A 21,849-nucleotide genomic window follows, 5' to 3' on the forward strand; every position below is an offset into this window, starting at 1 on the left:
CCCCCCCCCCCCCCCCCCCCCGCCCCCCTCTATATCTCCCCTCCCTCTCCCACCCTCTATATCTCCCCTCTCCTTCCCTCCCTCCCTCCTTATCTCCCTCCCTCCCTTCCTCCCTCCCTCCCTTTATCCTATTCTCCTCTCTCCCCATTCTCTTATTTTATCTTCCCTCCTCTCTCTGTCCCTCCCTTCCTCCCCTTATCTACCATCTCTCTTCCTAATGCCCTGCCACCCCACCTCCTTCTCTTGACTTCTCAAAAAATATATTTCTAAATGAAATATTATTTTTCTCTTTTGCATTTTTACCCATTTTTAAATAGACAGTAATTCCTCATGGATTTTGTTACCACAACAAGAAAGAGAAGAAAATGTGTCTATCATGTTATCTCCTTCCCTCTATTTACTTATTCCTTTTCCCACTCTTCCCTTTTCTTGCAAAATTTAATGCAATTGAAATGTTTTATTATGCATTAATCAACATCATATGGAACATATAATATATCAAAGATAGGACATGGCAATTATGTGATTTACTTAATATATCATAGAAATTGACAATATTATAGTTCGTCAAATACATAGAATGTTAATAGAAGTAGAGTATCTCACTTTACAATCTCAGAATGATATATATTTTCCTTTCATAGAAGGATCTATTAGTGGTACAAATCTCTTCACTATCACATATTGTTTGTCCTTATATACTTACCATATAGTATTATCTTCTATAAATTCAAATGTCTTACAATAGCTATATATTCATTTCCTCTCCTCCAATTTATTACAACTCTTTAATCCAAATAATTAAAAAAGTGCATATATTTCATTAACGTTCCTTTAAATGCTTACATCTATTTAATCCAACAAATTAGAGTGGGTATATTTATTTCATAACATTCCTATATGCATGTTTAGAAGAACTTTACCAACTTCATTTCATAATTGAATTTTAATTTAAAATAAAATAAATCCATCTTTATTATCCTTAGGTTTTGTATTCCAAGCCCGTAATTCTTCAACAAATTACAATCCAAAGCTAATTCAAAAAAATTGTTAACTAATCAATTTATAATTAAATTACCTTCGTATGTGAGGTGTACAAACTTTCTCCTTGTTCACACCCATAAACCCGTACTTAAACCCTAAAATATCTCCACCATGTTGCAGAATTATCTTTACGAAAAGATGCCACAGCCATGAAGTGTCAGGAATCTTCTTTGTTGTTAAAGGACACAGACATGCATCCTTTTAGAATAAAGGAGTATCGATGTTAGTGAGAATTTTTTTTTTTGCATTTAATATGCACCGGGTGTTCTTAGTCTCTAAAATATCGGTTTTTCTTTTTATGTTTGAATTACAAATTTAAAAAATTAGAGAAGACAAAAGTAGAAAGAAGTTTACTGGTAGATGGTGAAGTGGGGAAAATGAAATGACAGATGCAACTTTATGTAGAAAATGTAAAGGAAAAAGAATATTTAAAGAATATGGTTTGAACAAACTTCAGTACAATTCTTAACAATTCAAGCTCGTGCCTTTACACTATACCACTTGCTAAAGTACAATAAATGGAATTAGGAAGATAGAGAATTTTTCAGCATGCATTACAATAAGTGGCCCACTAAAAGTGGATTATTAAAATATGAAAAATTCTTCAAAAATCAATCATGGGGCTGGCGTGGAGTGCACCCTTGATTTCAAGAATCACTTAAATCGCTGAACTGGAAATCAGATTGTCATCCACAAGAGAAGATTGTCCATTTTCACAGTATTTATTGCAATCTAAGAAAGCTTTGGCAGGAAGAAAACTTGGTCATTGGAGTCAATGGCAGAGGAAGAAAATGGATGGCATGAGGGAAACAACATGGTTTTCACAAAAGAAGAGGTTTCTGGGCATGCTGGTAAGCTCGATTTTGTGGACTGGAAGGGAAAGCCATGCATTTCCGAAAAATTGGGTGGTGTTAAGGCCGCTGCTTTCATTCTTGGTAAATTTGATTTAGATTTATAATAGCTTTTGCTTTTAATTGGGTTTTCTCAGTTAACTTTTTGAATCACATTCAATGTTCAGCTGATAAACAAAGAAAGTATTAAGGTCCATACATACATGTTAGTAGTTAGTTTCAATTGTGTGTTTTTCAATTAACATTTTGAATCATGTTTAGTGATCAATAATTGCAAAGAAGAAAGTTTTTAAGGTTGCTGTTTCCTTTCTTTGTATTATTCATTCATTATAATTGTATGATGCTTTAGGTTTTAACTGTGTATATATTTCAATTGAATTTTGGAATCGCACTGTTATGATGAAAAAGAAGAGTGTTGCTTATTAATAGATATATGTTAGTTTTTGTCTTTAACCTTTTGTATATTTCAATTGATGTTTTGAATGACACTTAATAGTCTATAATTAAAAAGAAAGTGCTGTTTTCTAATAGATGCGCTATAGTTTTTGGTTTAAATTATGCATATATTTAAATTATGTTTGAATCACACACAATGATCTATGATGAAGAAGATGAAAGTGCAGAAATGAATCTTGCACTCATAGTAGATGCATGATAGCTTTAGGTATCTGAATCATATTCAGTAATCAATGATCTAAAAGAGGAGAGTGTGGAATCATGACAGATGCATAATAGCTTCTGATTTCAACTCTGTATCTATCACACTCAATAATCCATAATCATAAAGATGTGACTTAATTTATAATACATAAATAACAACGTTTACATTTTACTATATATTTTTCAATCAAAATTTAAGGTAAACATTTAATGCTCCGTGATCATGTTGATTCATAATAGATGTATGATAATTATATATTTTAACATTGTATAATTTATCAACCTGAAATGTGTTTTTTTTCAGTGGCACAAGGGTTCGATGCCATGGCCTTGATAGCAGTGCAGAACAATCTGATAAGATATCTCTACAGTGATATGCATTTCTCAGTTTCAGAGTCAGCAAATGCAGTCACCAACTTTGTGGGCACTGCCAACCTGTTGTCACTACCAGGGGGTTTACTCTCTGACTCCTTTCTCTCTCGTTTCAAAACCATGTCCATCTTCTCCTTTGTGGAAATGATGGTACTCATCTATTTTCCCTGATTTCACTTATTCTTGGTAGTTTGTAGTTCACTTTAGAGTTTCCCTGATCAGCTGTCTGGTAGAATTTAAGTTTTCTGATGTTCAGAGACCCAAAATATTGGGTAAATTAAAGTTCATACCAGGCAGGTTGATTCTAGAAAAGTTGCAATGAATTGTTTCATTCAGCCATCAGATCACATTACAACTTAACTATAAACTTTGTCTATGGATGAGTTTTCAGGGGTACTTCTTGTTGACAGCACAGGCATATTTCCCTTCCTTGAAACCACCGAGATGTTCAATGGACTCAATCACGAACAAATGCAAGGAAGCAGATGGTGTACAGAAGGGTGTTATGTTTTTGTCTCTTTATCTAATTGCCCTTGGAAGTGGATTCATCAAGTCTAACTTTCTGGCTCACGGAGCAGATCAGTTCGATCAGAGAATTCCACAGCAGAAGAAGATGTTGTTTAATTTCTTCAATTGGGCATATTTTGGCATATGTTTGGGTTCTGTTGTTGCACTAACTTTGTTGGTGTGGGTACAAGACAATGTGGGCCGCTTTTGGGGTTTCGGGATTTCTGCTTCTGCCATGGTCATATCCTTCCTTGCTCTCATCTCAGGGAGCACTCTTTACAGAAACAAGATTCCCAATGGCAGCCCACTTACACGAATTCTTCAGGTGGGTTCGTTAGGTTTATGTAGGAATAAGCGAGTTTATGTTTTTATGTGAGATCTTTGAGACGGCCCACATCAGTTGACAGCAAATATTTTTGAGAAAATGTCTTTTTGCTTACAAGTTAATTGCCAATTTGCAGGCTGGTTTTTTTTGTTTTAGTTGTTAATCGAAGAGAATAAATTTGATAGTTTGTTTTCATGATGAAAGTAGTTCACAATTCATGTAATATATACTTATTGAAAAGTTTTAAAAATAAAAATACCGAGATTCCTTGAACTAAGACAAGTTAAAGAGATAAAAGAAATTGAAGAGTAGGTTGTATTATGATTGAGTAAGTAGCATTCGCATGTCTAGATTGGTTGTTGTATTATAAAGTCAAAGGTATTAGTGAACTTTCAAGTTTCAAATCAACTATCTTCATTTAAATTCAGTTATATAGTGTTACCTTCAGAGATCGACTCTCATAGACGCGTGTCTCTATACAATGGATATCTAGTATATATCTGAGTGCTGTGTAAAAGAAATGAATATCTAGTATATATCTGAGTGCTGTGTAAAAGCAATGGATATCTAGAAGTTAATCTAAGAAATCAACCCTCCAAAATACTAATTAATTTATTTTGTTAATATATGCATATGAATGTTATATATTGAATGTAACAGTACATATCATGTCATTCAATCCATCCATCCCTATATATAACATATAAAAAATAGATATCAATAGATATCTAGGTTGAAGGAAATGAACTAGCTAAATTGAACATGAATCTCCAAATATCAAGTGACATAATCTGATCACTGAATTAGATATTCAAAGGTTGACTTGGTTTTGAGCCATGCAACTCTCAATAACAGTTGACCAATGCTAAGAACATCTCTGTGAAGATGGGCCTTTAGATTCTGTGCAATGTCACCAAACAGTCAGATTAGATCCATATATTTTTGTGTATTTTTGCGTGATGTATAAATCCGAAGTTTCCTTTTAATATCATTTTCAGGTGTTGGCAGCGGCCTTCCGGAATCGAAAGAGTCAATTAACAGAAGAAGAAAAGAGGACAGGATTCCCACAACAACAATCAAGCAAGCTCAGGTAAGAATAAATATATATCCAACTCATTCAAAAAAAAATGCAACGGTTAACAACAATCAGTTCTAAAGGTCTGTTATTTTTAAAGAAGGTCATAAAGATTCTTTCTTGCTTTCTTAAAACATGGCATAAAATTGTCCCAGATCAGAACTAAACAATCCTTGACAGTGGCAATATATAAATAAAATCCTACTTTGTCATTACAACTTTATTAATATGATTTGAGAATCTACACATATCATTATATCCCACTTTTTAAAAAATGCTTCTCAACATTAGAAACATCGTTTTTTAATTGCCAAAACGATCTAATGGATGTATTGTTTAGTATAATAGACTCATTTCTGTTATGACAGATTTCTGAACAAAGTAATATTCAGAAATATCATTGGTAAAACAATCTAATTGATATATATTTTTATACTGTTATACAGATTTCTGAATAAAGCAGCATTCACCATCAACGGTGATTCTAATCCATGGCACAGCTGCAGCATAGACCAAGTTGAAGAAAGCAGAGCCTTTTTAAGAATCCTGCCAATCTTTGGTAGCACCATAGTGATGAACTGTGCAATTGCACAGCTGCAAACATTCTCAGTCCAGCAGGGAAGCACAATGCAAACAAACCTTACAAAAGACTTCAAAGTGCCTCCTGCTTCTCTTGGGGCAATCCCACTTGTGGTACTGATATTCTTGGTACCCTTCTATGATCTCTACATCATCCCCTTTGCCAGGCACTTCACTGGACATCCAGCAGGAATTCCAACTCTACACAGAACAGGCTTTGGTTTAATCCTCTCCGCTGCTTCCATGGCAGTGGCTGCCATTGTGGAAACCAACCGCAGAACCAGGGTAACCAAGATGCCCATAACTTACCTTCTACCTCAGTTTTTCTTGTCCGCTTTGGCAGAGTTCTTAACCAGGGTTGGTTTAGTTGAGTTCTTCTACAGTCAGTCCCCCCCACAGATGAGATCCATGTCAGTAGCACTCAATTCTTTTTCTGTTTCATTGGGGTACTTCATGAGCTCTCTATTGGTCTCCTTCACCAACTGGGCCACCAGGAAAAATAATGCCCACTCCCATTCCTTTGGAGGATGGCTTTCCCACAATGACCTCAATGAGGACCATTTGAATTGGTTCTATTGGTTATTGTGTATTATCAGTGTTGGGAACTTCTTCTGCTATGTGCTTTGTGTCTTGTCTTATACTAACAACAGTGGCAGCACTTCTGAAGATGGTCCTCAAAATAGTGAGGTAGCTTCTGGAAAGGAAGATGATATTTTGGCTTAAACTACATATTGTATGCTTTGATTGTTCATATGATTTATTTGAAATCATAATATAGATGAATTTCAATGTAATTTTAGATGAATTATTTAAACAAATCAAAATCTAAAAGTATTTTTCTTTTATTATAAAAAGTTAAATTTTCATTATTAAAGTTGTGTAAGAAATCTGTATAATGACTAGAAAAGATGGATTTTTGTGAATCACTATTCATCAAACATATATCAATGAATTTGGCTCAACAATTATACAGGAATCCTCATAATAATATCAAACTTTGACTTAATGTAGAAAATATCTTCCACTCATCAATTCAAATGAGCTTTCTAATGAATGATTCATAAGGTAGAACACTTGCTGAAGATTTTGTTAATGGGGTCGCAAGTAGAGTATGTTTAACCATGTATGAAATTCCACAGTGAAGTGTGCTCAAGCTGGAGTAGTATTGGGATGAATGACCTCTCAAAAAGTCTCAATACTTCACCTCTATGAGCATTGCCTAGATCCAATGAATGTTGAGTGTTCTATTCATTCTTGTGAGAGATGGACTTCTGTGAATCACTACTCATCAAACACAGATCAATGAATTTGACTAAAAAACAACATTGGTTGAATCCTGATAGTAATATCACATTTTTTCTTAATGTAGAAAATATATCTCACTTATCAAAAGAAAAAACATAAGGGGCTTTCTAATGAATGATTCATAAGGCAGAACACTTTGTGAATTTTTTACAAATGGGGTTGCAAGTAGAGTGGGTTTAACTATAGATAAAACTTTTAAAGTTAAAGCATGCTCAAGCTGGAGGTAAAATTGGGATGGGTGACCTCCAGGTTCCAGTGCTTTACCTATGTAAGCATCATCTAGGTCCAATGACTGTTAAGTGTCCCATTCATTCTCATGAGAGATGAGTTTGTGTGAACCACAACTCAAAAAACATGGGTCAATGAGTTTGACTCAAAAACTACATAGTTGAATCCTACTTGCAATATCACAATTTGACTTAATGTGGAAAAGATCTCGTACTTACCAATTGAAGAAATTAAAGGGATTTCTAATCAATGATTTATAAGACACAACACTTAGTGAATGTTTTCTAAATGAAGTTGCTAGTATAATAGATTTAACTATGGAAGAAATGCCATAATTAAACACCCTCAAATTAAAGATAATACTGAAATGGACAATCTCCCAAGAAATTCCAATGATTCACTAAAAATCATGAATATAACCTAACTTTCTTTCATCTCTTAAATAACCTCTGCAAAGAATGTTATTTGTCTCAAACTCTTGCTTTGTAAAAATCGAAGAGTTGACTCCATTTACAGTGAATTATTCTGGAGAGGTTTGTAGGACAAGAGGAAGCAGACGCTTACTTCGCTAAAAACTAGAATTAATTATAAGACCAAAAGGAACTGCAAATACCATAATGCATATAACTCCGATCAAGGTGGCATGTGTGAGATGTCAATATCAGAGCTTGCCTGACTATGTCAATTTCATAACCTCTGCAACCTTGGCTTGGTTGGCTCTTGTAGGGAATCCAATTAAGCTACCATCACCTTTCCTGCTCCATTTTTGACATAACTATAAACCTGTCTTATTATATAATGATCAAAACTTAAAAAGTGTCCTTTCAACTTGTTCAAAATAAAATTTACATCATGACAAACAATACATTACATAATCCACAAATCATTTTAGTCTATATTGAATGAATATGTACTCAACATAGTTCTATTAGCTTCAGCCAAAGTGATAATATTATGCACTTCAATCTCTTGAAGGAATCTGCATCTCACAAAGTTTTATTATGTTTAAAGAAAGTGATAAGATTATGCACATCAATCTTTCTTGAACAAATCTAATTCTTTCCAAAACTCTTTTATTTTTAAGAAAGCTACTTTATTAAAATATAATATAAAGTTATTACCAAAAAATCTTTTATTTTCATAAAATGAAACATTTAATTATTCTATATCAGAATAAACTTTAATAGTGACAATGTATAAGATAAAATCTTGTTTTGTCATTACAATTTTATTGTTATGAATTGAGAATTTGCAATACTTAACATATTAGTAAAGATATTTTAGTATGCCAATCAATTTAATGTATAAATGACTGCTAAATGAAATTTGAAAGCAAATTATTAATACATTTATATCATTATATTATTTTTTATTTATTTAAGTTATAAAAGATTTCATTTTATTTCAAAAAATTATTTTATGTAACTTATCTGAAATCATAATAATAAACAAATTTTATTATAAAAAAAAATAGCATATGATACACCGTCTAAACATATTAAAACTTGCTCTCTAAACTCCTTAAAAAAGGAAAAACCAACATGAAAAAGAGCAGCAAATTACTAATTAGATGTACAATGTACCCTACTCTGTACATGTACTACAGTTTCTAATGAATGAATCTGAATCTCATATTGTCTGGGTTATTTGGACCTACTTGACCTATACGACTACCAATTGATTCAACAGATCTGATACTTCTTTCTTACAATTCATATCATATCATATTATTCTGCAATGCTTACAGTTATTTAAACCTTGTTTATGATAAAGTTTGACCGGGAGAATAAACTCTTTTTCCCATAAATCAACATAGGGTTTTAAAAAACATTAAGTCTAATCCAACAAGTAGAAATGATTTGATCTCAAATACGCGTGATTTGATCAATTGAGATAGTTGGAGCATTGAGTAGAGAATAAAATAAGTATTTGGTTTTAATAATTGAAATAAGAATGTATAAAAGTATAAAAAGAATAGAAGTGTATGTTTGTATAAAATAATGTGCTAAAATAAAGGTACTGTTCTTTTATAAATCAGTCTTCACGGACACCCACAACAAACTTACCACATCAGCATCAGATCAGCATTGTCAGTACAATCCGAATAAAAGTGAATGTTATTTGATAATTAAAGATAGTTTTAAATTATTATTTTTTAATTCTTTTTTAAAGATTAAAAATCTTGTATAACAATTTGTTATTTAATAATTTAGAATCAAAATAATATCAATATATTATATTTGGATCAGTTCAATTGTATTGTCTTTTATATTTTATAATCTTACTTTCATTTTATTCATTGTAATTTGATATTTTGTGTGTTTTTCTATGTGCAAAATATTTTGTAAAATTATTATTTATACAAAAATATTTGCACATCAATTTTGATTTAAAAAAATATATCACAAATGTCATTTATCAATCATATACTTCACAGTGAAAATTGGTTGTCTTATTGAGTTTGTTCTTTATTTTCTATTTGTATTAGTTTTGCCATTGTCCCTTTAATTATTCCTACTATCCTATCATTGTAAAATAATTTTAAGTCCTTTTAAAATGCTCCTTACTTTAAATCTGCACTTAACAAAGTTCAAATGATAAGATTCTACAATTTGTTAATGAATCTACACGTCACAATGTTCTTTTATTTTAAAAGAAAGTGATAAGATTCTCTTTATTTTTTTAGAACTATACATTATATTGTTCTATAAATTTTAATTTTAATTTTTTTTTAAATATCATACTCAATGATTTTTCAGGTCAGAACAAATCAATCTTTTATAGTGACATTTTTCATTTTTTTTAAATATCATACTCAATGATTTTAGGTCAGAACAAATCAATCTTTCATAGTCACCAATTAAGTCACTCAATGATGTCTATTAACTACAGTCCATATTATATTAGCAAAGATATTTTAAATATATCTAGAATTGTGAAATTATTTTTACATATAAATGACTGTTAAAAGTAAGACAAAGGTAAAATTAAGAATTGTTGTTAATACATTCACATCATCATCATTATTCATTAATATATTGTTTTAATTGTAGAATGTTTCAAATTATTTAAAGATGGTTGAATGATGATATTGCATTTCTACTTATTTTTTAACTAGTCATCAAAAATCATAATTATAAGTGAACTTTATTAAAATAAAAAAATATTATAATTTCAAATGAACCCCCTTAACATAATGGAAAATTTAAATGAACCACCTAAATACAGTGATATGATAAAGAACAACCGATGAATTACCAAATGAACAAAGTACCCAACTCTGTTCATGCACTTCAATCTCTCTTGAATAATTCTGCACCTCATAAATGTCTGGTATATTTGGGCCTAGTTGAGCTTTACGGCTTTCAATTGACTCAACAGATTTGACACTTATTCATACAATCCATAATCATATAATTGTAGATTGCTCACAATTGTTAAAGACAATCTTGTTCACTTTCCATGGTCCTACCCTAACCTGCGTTTGATTTGACCTGTAAGCTTTTTTCTCTGTCAACAAAAGCTCGTGTTTTTATTATAAAGTTTGAAAGCTCTTTTTCGCATACGTTAAACAAGGTTGGATGATGAGGGCTAATCTAGCAAGTGGATATAATTTGATCTAAAATGGGGAGCTTGTTGGGATATCGAGTATAGTAATTTATTTTTGCAGAAAATAACTGTATTTAGTTTTATAATTGAAATAAAATGGTTTTAAAATTAATAATATTAAGGTTGTACAGCTAGCGGGTACTTGGATACTTAGGGTACCATACTGGTATGACTATTTTGTAAAATGGACACTAAGATATTTGGGCAAGGCAGATTTTAAACATGAAGAATAAGATCATAAATTATCTAACAATGACATATCACAAATGAAAAACTTCTGATTTGAACAGTGATAAATTCTGTTTGAGTTCAAAATTAAAACTAAGCTGGAAATAGGATAAAACTTTATAACCTTTAATATTTAAAGACCCAAGATTCAAAACCAAAAAATCAACAGATGAGACTAGAAACACAAAACACAAAAAATAAAAGAGAAACAGAGTTAAGCCAACTCCTTTAGAAGTTTGGCCACCTGGATCTCAACCTCTGATCCTTTGTGTTCTTGGTGGCAACAATAGCTTTGTCCTTGTTTAGTTTGCCCCTTGTTCTTCTTCCTCTTGTTGCCCTTTGTCCTTGCCAGTAAAGTCCACCTTGAGCTTGAAGCCTTTTGTGTCTATTTTACCTTTACCAACAACCCTTGGATTTTTTTATTTTTTTATTTTTTTTTTAAAGCAAAGGTGGCAAAGGTACCATATAAATATATATAAATAGAAATATACTGGATTCAAGGGCTTATTAGGGAAAAAATCCGGAAAGAAAATCCCAATTCATAGCCGATACAAAAGAGCAGATCAATATCAATTACATTTACATTGACAAGAAAGATTCCTAGACAGCAGCATAAAGCTCTTTATCTGCATCAATAATGTGTGCTAAATCTGGAAAATCTTTCACATGGATACTTAGTCTTGTGGAATCAAGATCAATGCCATCGGAACCCCATTTTGCTAAAAGATCGGCAGCCGAATTTCCTTCTCTGTAAGTATGTGAAATGAGGCAAGAATCAAATGAGTCGATCAAATACCAGATTTTAGACATGATATATTTGATTCTCCAGTTAATGATTTGTCTCTTGATGCAAGCATTAATGATGAGAGTGGAATCACCTTCAATATGAATCACTTTTAATTCCAAGTTCTTGGCCAAAACCAAACCATAAAGTAATCCAAGTGCCTCTCTATATTGTTCGTGCTTGAGGGTAAAGAGAGACATTTGAATGCAAGAACTTCACCCAAATGGTTTTGTAAACACATGCCACAACCAGCTTTTTCGGGATTGCCTCTTGAAGATCCATCAAAGTTCATTTTAAAACAGCCATTGGTCGGAGGTAGCCACTTGATTTGAGATCTATCAACATGGTTGTTTGGAGAAGAGGAGGCCATAAATGGAGGGATAGAAATGTGGTTACATCTTTTAAGGATGGAGTTATCCCATTGGGTGAAGCTATAGTTGCTGATCTTATCTTTGATGTGAGCATTGACCACTTCCAAAATTGACTTTTCTAAACCCTTAAGGACCAAATCTAAGGAATTGGTAACATTTCTAAATATTCATTTGTTACGTTCCCACCGAATTGCACAAATGACAAGTGCAGGAGAACATTTCCAAATGCAAGCAAAGAAGGATTTAGAGAAGAGGATTGGCCAAGATTGAAACAATTCCCACAATGTGTATGGTAGGGGCATCGAAAGGTTAAGTTTTTGCATGAGAAAATTCCAAAATTGTTGGGCAAAAGAACATTGAATAAATAAATCGTCTACATTTTCCACATCTTCACTACATAAGACATATTGAAAAGGCTGCCATATGTTAAGTTTTTGGAGCCTATCGCTGGTTAAAATTCTTTTTCGAAGTGCAAGCCAAGCAAAGCAACCTGCCTTGGGCAAAACTATATTATTCCAATAGAAAGAAAATGCCCATTGTTTTGTTTCATGCTGCTCCACTAGTTTCAAAGCTCGGTATCCATCTTTAATGGAGTATTCGTCGTTTGGAGAAGGGGCCCAAATCAAGACATCATTTTCACTATTCAAGAATATCTTTCTTGCTGTCACGACTTTGAACAAATGTTGTTTGACTATAAGAAATTGGTAAAATAAAGGGATCTTTCCAAAAGACTTTACCAGAGAATCTTTCAACAGCTGGGACATAGTCTATCAAAAATTCACCCCAATTGTCTTTGATTTTGTGAATAACATCTCTCAAATCATTATCATAAGATAATGGAGGAAAACCATGCTAGGAATCCTCCCAAAATTTCACTGATTCACCATTATGCACCTCCCAAGAGACAAAGTTTGTAATGATATCCCTTGAAGATATCAGAAAGTTCCACATGGCTGAACCATTTGGGGGATCAGCAACAATTATAATTCTATTAGAATCCATAGAGTCTAGATATTTTCCTTGCATAATCTTACACCATTTACTTTCAAGATTCCTTAGCATCCTCCAAATGAGCTTGGCACCAAAAGCGATGTTTCTCTTGCTCATGTCATGTAAACCAATACCACTGTTGTCTTTGTCATAAATCATTTCCTTTAATGAGATCAAAGGGACTTTCTTCTCATCAAACATATTTCTGTTCCAAATAAAATTCCTTATAATTTTTTCAATCTATCTAATAATACCAGCTGGGGCTTTTAGAACAGACATAGAGTAGTTTGGAATAGAAGCTAAGATAGATTTGACTAGCATAATTTTCCCAGATAGAGAAAGCCATCAATATTTCCAATGAGAGATCTTACTCTTGATCTTGTTTACAATTGTTTTCCAAAAAATAGCTTTATCATTACTAGCAAATAAAGGGATACCGAGATATAATGATGGTAGTTGTTCTTGAGAGAAACCAAGAATATTGATCAATTTTCTCGAGATCGTTGGATTGGTAAAGAAAATATATACTTTTGACTTTTGAACATTTACCCTTTGTCCCAAGACTTCAAGATATAAGTCTAAAGTTCTTTTAATTACCTTAGCTTCCTGAACATTGGCTTTCCCAAATAGCAATGTATCATCAACAAAAAATGAGTGAGTGATTGCAAAAGGAGTACCTTCGATCTAATTACCAACCCATCTTTGCTGAACTTGTTTAGCTTTAATAATTCTACTGAATGTCTCAGCCATAATGATAAATAGTGCTAGAGATAACGGGTCACCTTGTTGTACACCTTGGATGGATTTGAAAAAAACAACTGACTCACCATTTATAATGACTGAAAAGAATGCACTAGAGATACATGATTTGATCCATTTACACCATTTTGTGTTGAAACCAAACTTCTAGAGAACTTTAAACAAAAAGGGCCATTACACCTAATCATATGCTTTTGTCATGTCGAGCTTGATCATCATAGTAGAAGATTGTTCGGAGTGGATTGTGTGTAGAGTCTCATGTGCAATAATGGCCCCTTCCATTACTTCTTTACCTGTCACAAAACCTCCCTGCTCTGGAGATATAATTTTGGTTAAGATATTTTGTAATCTTATGTAAATTGCCTTTGTGATTATTTTATAAACTGTGTTGCATAATGAAATGGGTCTGAAATCTGAAAAAGTTTTAGGCATTTTGGACTTGGGGATCAAGGCAATATTTGTGGTATTAAAATTCTTTAACATGGCTCCATTTTTACAAGACTCTTCCACTACTGCTAGAAGATCAAATCCAATCACATCCCAACATTTTTGGAAAAGAAGTGTTGTAAATCCATCAGGGCCAGGGGCTTTATCTAGAGGCAAGGAAAAGACAACATTTTGTAATTCCATCATAGTGAATGGGGCCATTAATTGTATGTTGTCTTCTCTAGAAACTAATGTTGGGATAGCATCAAGTAGTTCATGATCAAAAATATGAGATGAATAGGGATTAGTATGTGGAGTTAAAAAATTCTGAAAAAAAAGTCTCCTCTTCGGCCTTGATTTCTTGAGATTCTTTAAGTAATCTACCTGAAGAAACTTCTTCAATCTCGGAAATAGTGTTTACAGCCCTTCTTTGCTTAACTGACATATGGAAGAATTTCATATTTTTATCACCTTCCTGAAGCCAAAGTTCTTTGGATCTCTGCCTCCAAAATTCCTCTTCCCTCTTGCACAACTGTTCCCATTCAGCTTGAAGATTCTTTTGTTTTAAAAATGTGTCTGAATCCAAACCATTGACAATCACATGTTGATTAATCGCATGCAACTGTTTGCCCACACAATTTTTTTGGTGAAAAATATTTTTGAAAATATTTTTATTCCAATGTTTGATCCTACCCTTCACAAACTGCATTTTGCGATAAAAATGATACATTTTAGCGCCTTCATAGTTTGGAGAACTCACCCACCATTGACATAGCATGGGAAGAAAATGTGGGTGTCTGAACCACATAGGTTCAAATTTGAATGTGGATTTTTTAAAGGATTTATAATCAGACTCTTTGGAAAGATTTAAGACAATAGGAAAATGGTTAGATGCTAAATAAGGAAGAATATCAGAAGAAAGGGCATAGTTTTGCAATTTCCAACTAGGGGAAACAAGGAATCTGTCTAACCGCTCTGCAATTTGACAAAAGCCATCTCTTTTATTGTTCCATGTGAAGGTGCCTTTAGACAAAATAACATCAAATAAATCATAGACATTGATGAAAGTCACAAAGTCTTCCATTGTTCTAGATGGCAGGAAAATACCTCCTTTCTTCTCATGTAAAGATGTTATTGCATTGAAATCCCCACCTAAAATAATGTTTTGATCTTGAAATCTCTGAAACATATCTGATAGTTGTTGCCATAATCTTGCTTTCCTAACAGTGGAAGATGGACCATATATGTTAAAGAGCATGAAAGAAAGATTGTAGTGCTGAAAGGAAAGGAGTTGCCAATTCGGTCCTTGAGAGACTAACTGTCCAATAACTATCTTCGGATTCCAAAGAGTTGCAAGCCCCCCTGAAGCACCAAAGCTTTGGCCATGTGTTGAATGCCATTTAGGCCATCCTTGAACTGTCTTGTGATAATTCTTATTTGATAGTTTTGTTTCTTGTAATAGTAGAATGTCAACTTGCGAAGAGTCAAGTTGTTGTTTGACCCTAAGCCTTTTGTCAGAGGCATTAGTGCCTCTTACATTCCACTATATCAGCTTCATTGCAGTCAAGAAGAATGCTTGGTTCTTCTCATAGAACATCTCAGATTTGCAAATTTCTCTACTATGGTGGATTGGGTACCAGCTTCAATCTCCTCTTTAGTTTATGTGCTTTTTGATTTTCTTCCTTTGGGTAGGGGACTTTTTTCCAGCTACTATCAATTTTTTTGTAGGGGTTTTTGAAATTGACAAAATCTTAGAAAAATCAAAACTATCCTTAGATTCTAATAGAGAAGCATCTTCACCATTCATGCTATTTTGAGACATGTACTCCTCCTAAGTCTCTTCTAATGGTTCTTCATAAATATTATCTTCTGGTGTAAAGCAAACAGTTTGAAGACTAAATTTTGGTGGGCATGAAAGATCAATGTTGCAGTATAAAGGGGCAATGCAATCCTTAAATTTGCCAAAATATTCTTCTTCTACAATTTCTCCTATCAAATCATACGCCACTTTGAAAACTATCTATTGTACCATTGGGTTTAATTTTCCTTCAAATTCCACCATACTCCCTACTACTTGATACTTACCAAATGATGATGTTGATTTTAGTGTCAATGTCCCCAATTAATTTCTTCAAATCCTGCATTTGTCATCGGATGCCATCTTCTAACCTTTTTCTGGCCTCAACCTCTTTCTACAACTATTTCTCTAATTTTCCCACCACCTTTTTAATCGAAATAATTTTGTTATAAACTTATTTGGCATAAGAAATCAAGGCCTTCACTTTCTCATTTACCCTATCAATGGTATTTCCAGCACCTTGGCTTCGAGTGGACACAAAATATTCCATCTCCTTCACATTTTTCTCTACACAGTCCCCTTCAGAACTCCACCACTATGTTCATGCCAGGGGAGGCCTTCCTATCAATATTCTTGCCCTGATCATCATCTTGGGTTAGTTTTTCCTTGTTCTCCTCTTTTGGTGTCTTCAGATATCTTCCCCTATTTCCATCCCATCCTCGTGTCCATGGATGTGGCTTACTCCTCATTTCTTCCTCATTTCCCTTTTTGCATCCCACAATCTTCACTCTCCACTTTTTTCTTCTTCTTATTTTAACTCTCCAACCCACTTTCAAGCTTAGTTTTGGGTAAAAGAAGGATGAGGCCTTCATGTAGGATAGGGTGAGAATCTTTCTTTCTATAGCTGACCACACTCTTACTCAAAGAATACCTAATATAATTTTTTATTGTTAGTCAATATTGTATCAAAGTTTTAAACTGATTACATATTGAATTAAGCTTGATAAACAACATGATAATTCATAGGACAAAAACCGAACCCAATACTTGAGATATTAAATTTAGATAAATGTATATTACTCCTTTGAGTACAATTGACCCATGGGACATGAGATGTATACCTATTCATCTCATTATAAATCAATATTATATTAATACAAATGTGATTGTTAAGACCAAATCTATGATTGTAAATTTTGAGCACAATTTGTCTTTTGTGCACTATAATTATCTTTTCACCTCACTAGATTTACACTTTGATTTTTATGTGCTTTTCCAAATGTCAACTCGTAGTATTTTGAAATTCAGGTTCGGTATTAATTTAGTTCAATTTGCAAACACTAAAATCCAATACCTCAGCATTACATAGCATAAACTTATTTGGGGCCAACTATAGTTTTATCATTATATCTTCAAAAAAATTTCTCGGCTATAGTAAAGATGCAATATATTTCATGACAATGTTAGAATATTGGCCATTGCTCCGTAAAGAAGGGACGCTATAAAATTAAAGGGCCTGAATAATTATTCTAATATTTCAACAGCTATTGGTGTATTTTAAAATTTATTTTCTACATATTTGTCTCTAATGGCATCCTTGGCACTATCCATTCCTTCATATGTGTAGCCCATACCGGGTTTTTCCTCATCAGCAACTTGTAGGAGGGCTACAAGGGGCTTAGTTACGTACAAACCAGTTAAAAAACAATTGAGTTCCACGAATAATGATATGTTCATTCAATTATGAAACTTTGCAAAGTTGCACAATGAAAATAAAACAAAATTATGCATGCCATAAATTAATTTATAAATTTAAATTTTTTAAAATTTAAATTACCTCCACAAGCTCCTTATGAGGGTTCCAAAAATCTTCTTCATCATAAATGCATTTAGTTGCATCTATTCTTGCAGGGGTGGTAACAAAGGACAAGGAAGTCCATTGTAGACCAATAAAAATGCACCTAAAAGGTAGCCTTGAATTCAGGAAGGATTTTAGTGTGATAAAATTAGAGGCATATCTTGTGATATCAGAACGAGACAACTCCTTTCCCTTCATGTTATAAGCTCAAAGTGCTGAGGATCATGACATGATTGTAGATGAATTTGCAAATATTTTTGTCCTTATCAATAGATGATTTCACTCATTCAATCCTGCCAATATCCTTTAACATGAGGTCGAGCCAATGGGCTGAACATGGAGTCCAAAAGATTCTTGGGTGTCTCTCCATCAAAAGTGTTCTTGTGGCAATTTTAAATTAATTAGTAAAAAATTAGATGTGTTAAGAAACTTTTAATATTTAATAAATTAAAATAAAAAATTTAGAAACTTAAATTTTACCTACAACAACAAAATTAGTTGCATTATCTGCCAAAACATCATCCCTTCTGACATCCTCAATAGCCAAACATAAGTATGTCTACTTTTTGACATGTGAGGAAGCATCTATAGAATTCAAAAACATGGTGGATCCTCAATGTCAAATTAAAATAAAAAAATCATCATTGATAAATCAATAAAGTAATATTTTAGTTATTCAATAATCAATTAATAATTTAATACATTAAATTTTAGACTTTGAGAAGTAGAGGATGATGAATTACCTCTGCTAGAAACAAGAAAATTTAGGAGTCCTATTCCTCCCATCTGTCCATCCATTTGTCATAATGGTGCAACCCCTTTGGCTCTAAATATTTCTATGGCTCTCCAACTCAAGTTTCATTTCCTCAACCGTTTCTAGTAAGAGAGGGCCACTCAACTCATCTTCAATGGGGGCTTTATGCCCCGCACCATAGATGGAAACCACCTCAATCATGCCTTGCTATTTATGGAAAGTTGAGTGATGATTGAGAGGAACCCTTTCTATTTTAAGAAAGTGCATTTGGCCACATGGGGAAATAATAGATGTGACTCCTGTTTCAAAAGACATACATAAAGGATGAGTATTTTGGGGATTATTATGATTTAGTGGCCAAATTATTATTTTATAATTTAACTCTATAATTTCATTTAAGTTGAGAGTTGTGGCATCATTGTAATGTGACATTTATTTAATTAGTTATAAACCTAAGTCAAGTATCAAACATAAAAAGTGCAAGGAGTTATTATATTTAAAAGTTGAAGCCTCTCAAGTGAAAAGCGTGTTGGTAAAGCCAAGTTGATTATAAAAGGTGGCTTCATGATGCAAATGAATCATCCAAATGTCTAATTTGCCCTATCTAAAAGGTGTCCTGCCAATAAGGAACTTGTCACATTTATAAAAATAGTTAAATTAGCATATTTGAACATGAAGTTAAAATTAAAAAATTTTATTTTCAAAGTTGAAGTTAAAAAATTTAATGAAAAATTTAAAACAATCAAATTTAAATGAACCACCTGGCTGCAATAAATGGAATATTGCATAAAACCAAAATTTGCAAATTGCTCTTCCTCTAGCTTCATCAATCTCCTTATTCCAATCCAAGCTCTCAAGTGAGGGTTGTGCACAAGGAGTGGAATGCGGTACAAAAAAAATGTCCAAACTAGATTTTTCGACTCTAGGATGAAAGGTAATGCCAATACTACTATCAGTGGCAATGCCACTAGCAGGAATAGATGTAGAAGCAAAAGCACTAGCGAAAGCTTTGGGACGATAAGGAGGAAGGGAAGAACCTTCTCCTACACAACCTACTGAACCTAGGGTTGTAAAATTAGATACAAATGCACTTCAAGATGAGGGTGGACAAGAAGTGGAACCATTTGAGCTAACTCTGGTAATTATTTCTATCTTAATTCTTTTTTTTGTTCATAGTTTTCTAAGGCAACATAAGAAGAATGTTTGGCGTCAATAGTTGCAACTTTACAAGGCTCAATAGGATGTCCACATATGCCAATAATATGGTATTTCACTCTATTTATCCCCCCACTATTAATGGTCTTACAAAATAAGCATTTTGTTTGATTTCTACCTCTACCCAAAAAGTCTTATGGTATATTTTCAGCAGCCATCTTTTCTATTGGCTTTAGAAAGCTTGGGTTTTTTGGCTGGAGGAGCTATTATGAGTAAGGAGAAAAAATGTTTTCAAATGTCAAGGTTTCTGCAATAAGACCTTTTAAACCAAAAACTAATATTTAAGCATTGCATTTTGTGAAGATTTAAAATAAAAGAAAGCCCAATAACAAAAAAAAATCATTCAAAAAACCCAAAAGCATAGAGAAAAAAAATCATCTAAATTCCAAAAATCAACTCTTACCTATTTCAAATGAGTTGATAAGTGTTGAGAAGAGCTCCAATAAATTCCTTCATGATCTAAATGCAAGTATTATAACTTCTCCAATGTCACAAATGCAAGTTTTTTTCCTCTTCTTTCAGCTGGTTGCAAAACAATGACACTCTTTTTCTTCTTGTTTCTATTCTCACATTAAAGTGTTATGAAAGCTCTTTTTGGGTTATAAGAAAAAGAAACATAAAAAAATTAGGAGAAAAACAAGCAAAGTTTTATTTTACTTGAAGTCTAGATTTGCCCAGCCACGGCCGAGTCATGAGCATCCTAACCCACGAGTCAGGAGAGCCAAGTCAAGGTTACGGGTCATTTCGACCCGGACGACTTGCTTGACTTGCAACTAGTCCTTTCCTGTGGTTAATTTGTCATCTGATTTGGACGCCATTGTTTGAGGAAATTATATTCTCCAAGTGTTTTGTGCTATTGGCATTTTTTCTACAACAATTGGCAACCTTGAATGGGAGTTTGGTGGTTGTGATTAAAATGTCCAACCCCATGACTTGGATTTGAGAAGTGTTGTGCATTTTGAGAGGCTGCAAACATTACCTGTAGCAATGTTTGGGTTGTTCTCATACATGTGATCTGCAACTGGATAGAAATGATAGGCATTTAATGGCTGGGAGGAAAGTTTCATATGTACGAACTGCTTATTGAGGGGCTTCACATGCTCAATATTTTGCTACAACATAACTACTATTTCCTGGTGTGATCTGTTGTTGGGATTATGCATGCACAGGCCTCCAATGTATTTTGAGGAGAAGGTGTTGTGAAAAAAATGAACGATCAGTTTCCATTTATTATTAGTTGTATATTTTATCTATTTTAGCATTAATAAAATTTTTAGTTTAGTGGTTAGTTTGAATTGTTAATTTCAACATTTTATTCAAGCATTTCCTTAATGCATTTATATCCCAAATGGCAAATAAATCAGGAAAACATATAAATTTAAGAAATCATTATCAATCGGAAAACCAAGGAAAATGATTGTTTGCAAAGTGTTTGAGGAATTGCCAAACAACTAAATTATAAGAAAATTGGTGTTTGTCGAGGTCATAATCAGTTGGGGTTACTACATTTAATGCACCATGTGTAAGTATGTCATCAACATCATCATCCATAGTGAATCTAGCAAGATCTTCAATAGTTGCATCCATGTTGGTACACTGAATAGCTACATCCAAATGGTTTGCTGCCCCCTCCTTTTGTTGGGATTCCTTATGTAATAGAAGACACAAATTGGAATGAATATAAATGAAGTCTTCTGTAGTTTTCACAACAAACATGTTAATTTATCACTGAGTGGATAAAGGAGTATGTACTCAAATTGCATTCAATGACAAAAGAGCTTACAGCCTATTGAAATTGTAGAGAAAACTAACAAAATTTTAAAATAAAAATTGCCACATAAATTGAAGAATTTTGAAGTACTAAATTCTACAAACAAATGGTAAAATAAAAAACAAAGAAAACATGCTTGTAAGAGAATCTTGATTGCAAGAGGTTGGAGGTACATACAATATTGACCACCAAGGTACCAACATGTGGTAGCAGGTCATTAATAACACAAGGAAGATGAACAAGCCAAATTCTTTGAAGTTCATACCAATATATAAAGTTAACAATTTTGTTCCATTTAATTATTTGATCTTATTAAATATGTAGACAAATTTAGCTCATG

The 21,849-nt window shown here is 33.0% G+C and overlaps 1 protein-coding gene across 1 annotated transcript; it reads left to right on the top strand.

Moving 5' to 3' along the window:
* Nucleotides 1–1,732: 1,732 nt before the first annotated feature.
* On the top strand, nucleotides 1,733–6,207 carry LOC149579510 (protein NRT1/ PTR FAMILY 4.4-like). The gene is made up of 5 exons (XM_089833352.1): nucleotides 1,733–1,979; nucleotides 2,860–3,077; nucleotides 3,319–3,759; nucleotides 4,758–4,849; nucleotides 5,281–6,207. Exons 1-5 carry the CDS (start codon nucleotides 1,820–1,822, stop codon nucleotides 6,134–6,136), a joined length of 1,767 nt encoding a protein of 588 aa, XP_089689478.1. The 5' UTR covers nucleotides 1,733–1,819; the 3' UTR covers nucleotides 6,137–6,207.
* Nucleotides 6,208–21,849: the final 15,642 nt, after the last annotated feature.

The sequence above is a fragment of the Cupressus sempervirens genome, chromosome 1 (assembly GCF_028749045.1).
Source record: "Cupressus sempervirens isolate cs-2001-9-10 chromosome 1, ASM2874904v1, whole genome shotgun sequence".
In the NCBI taxonomy this organism is placed as follows: Eukaryota; Viridiplantae; Streptophyta; class Pinopsida; order Cupressales; family Cupressaceae; genus Cupressus; species Cupressus sempervirens.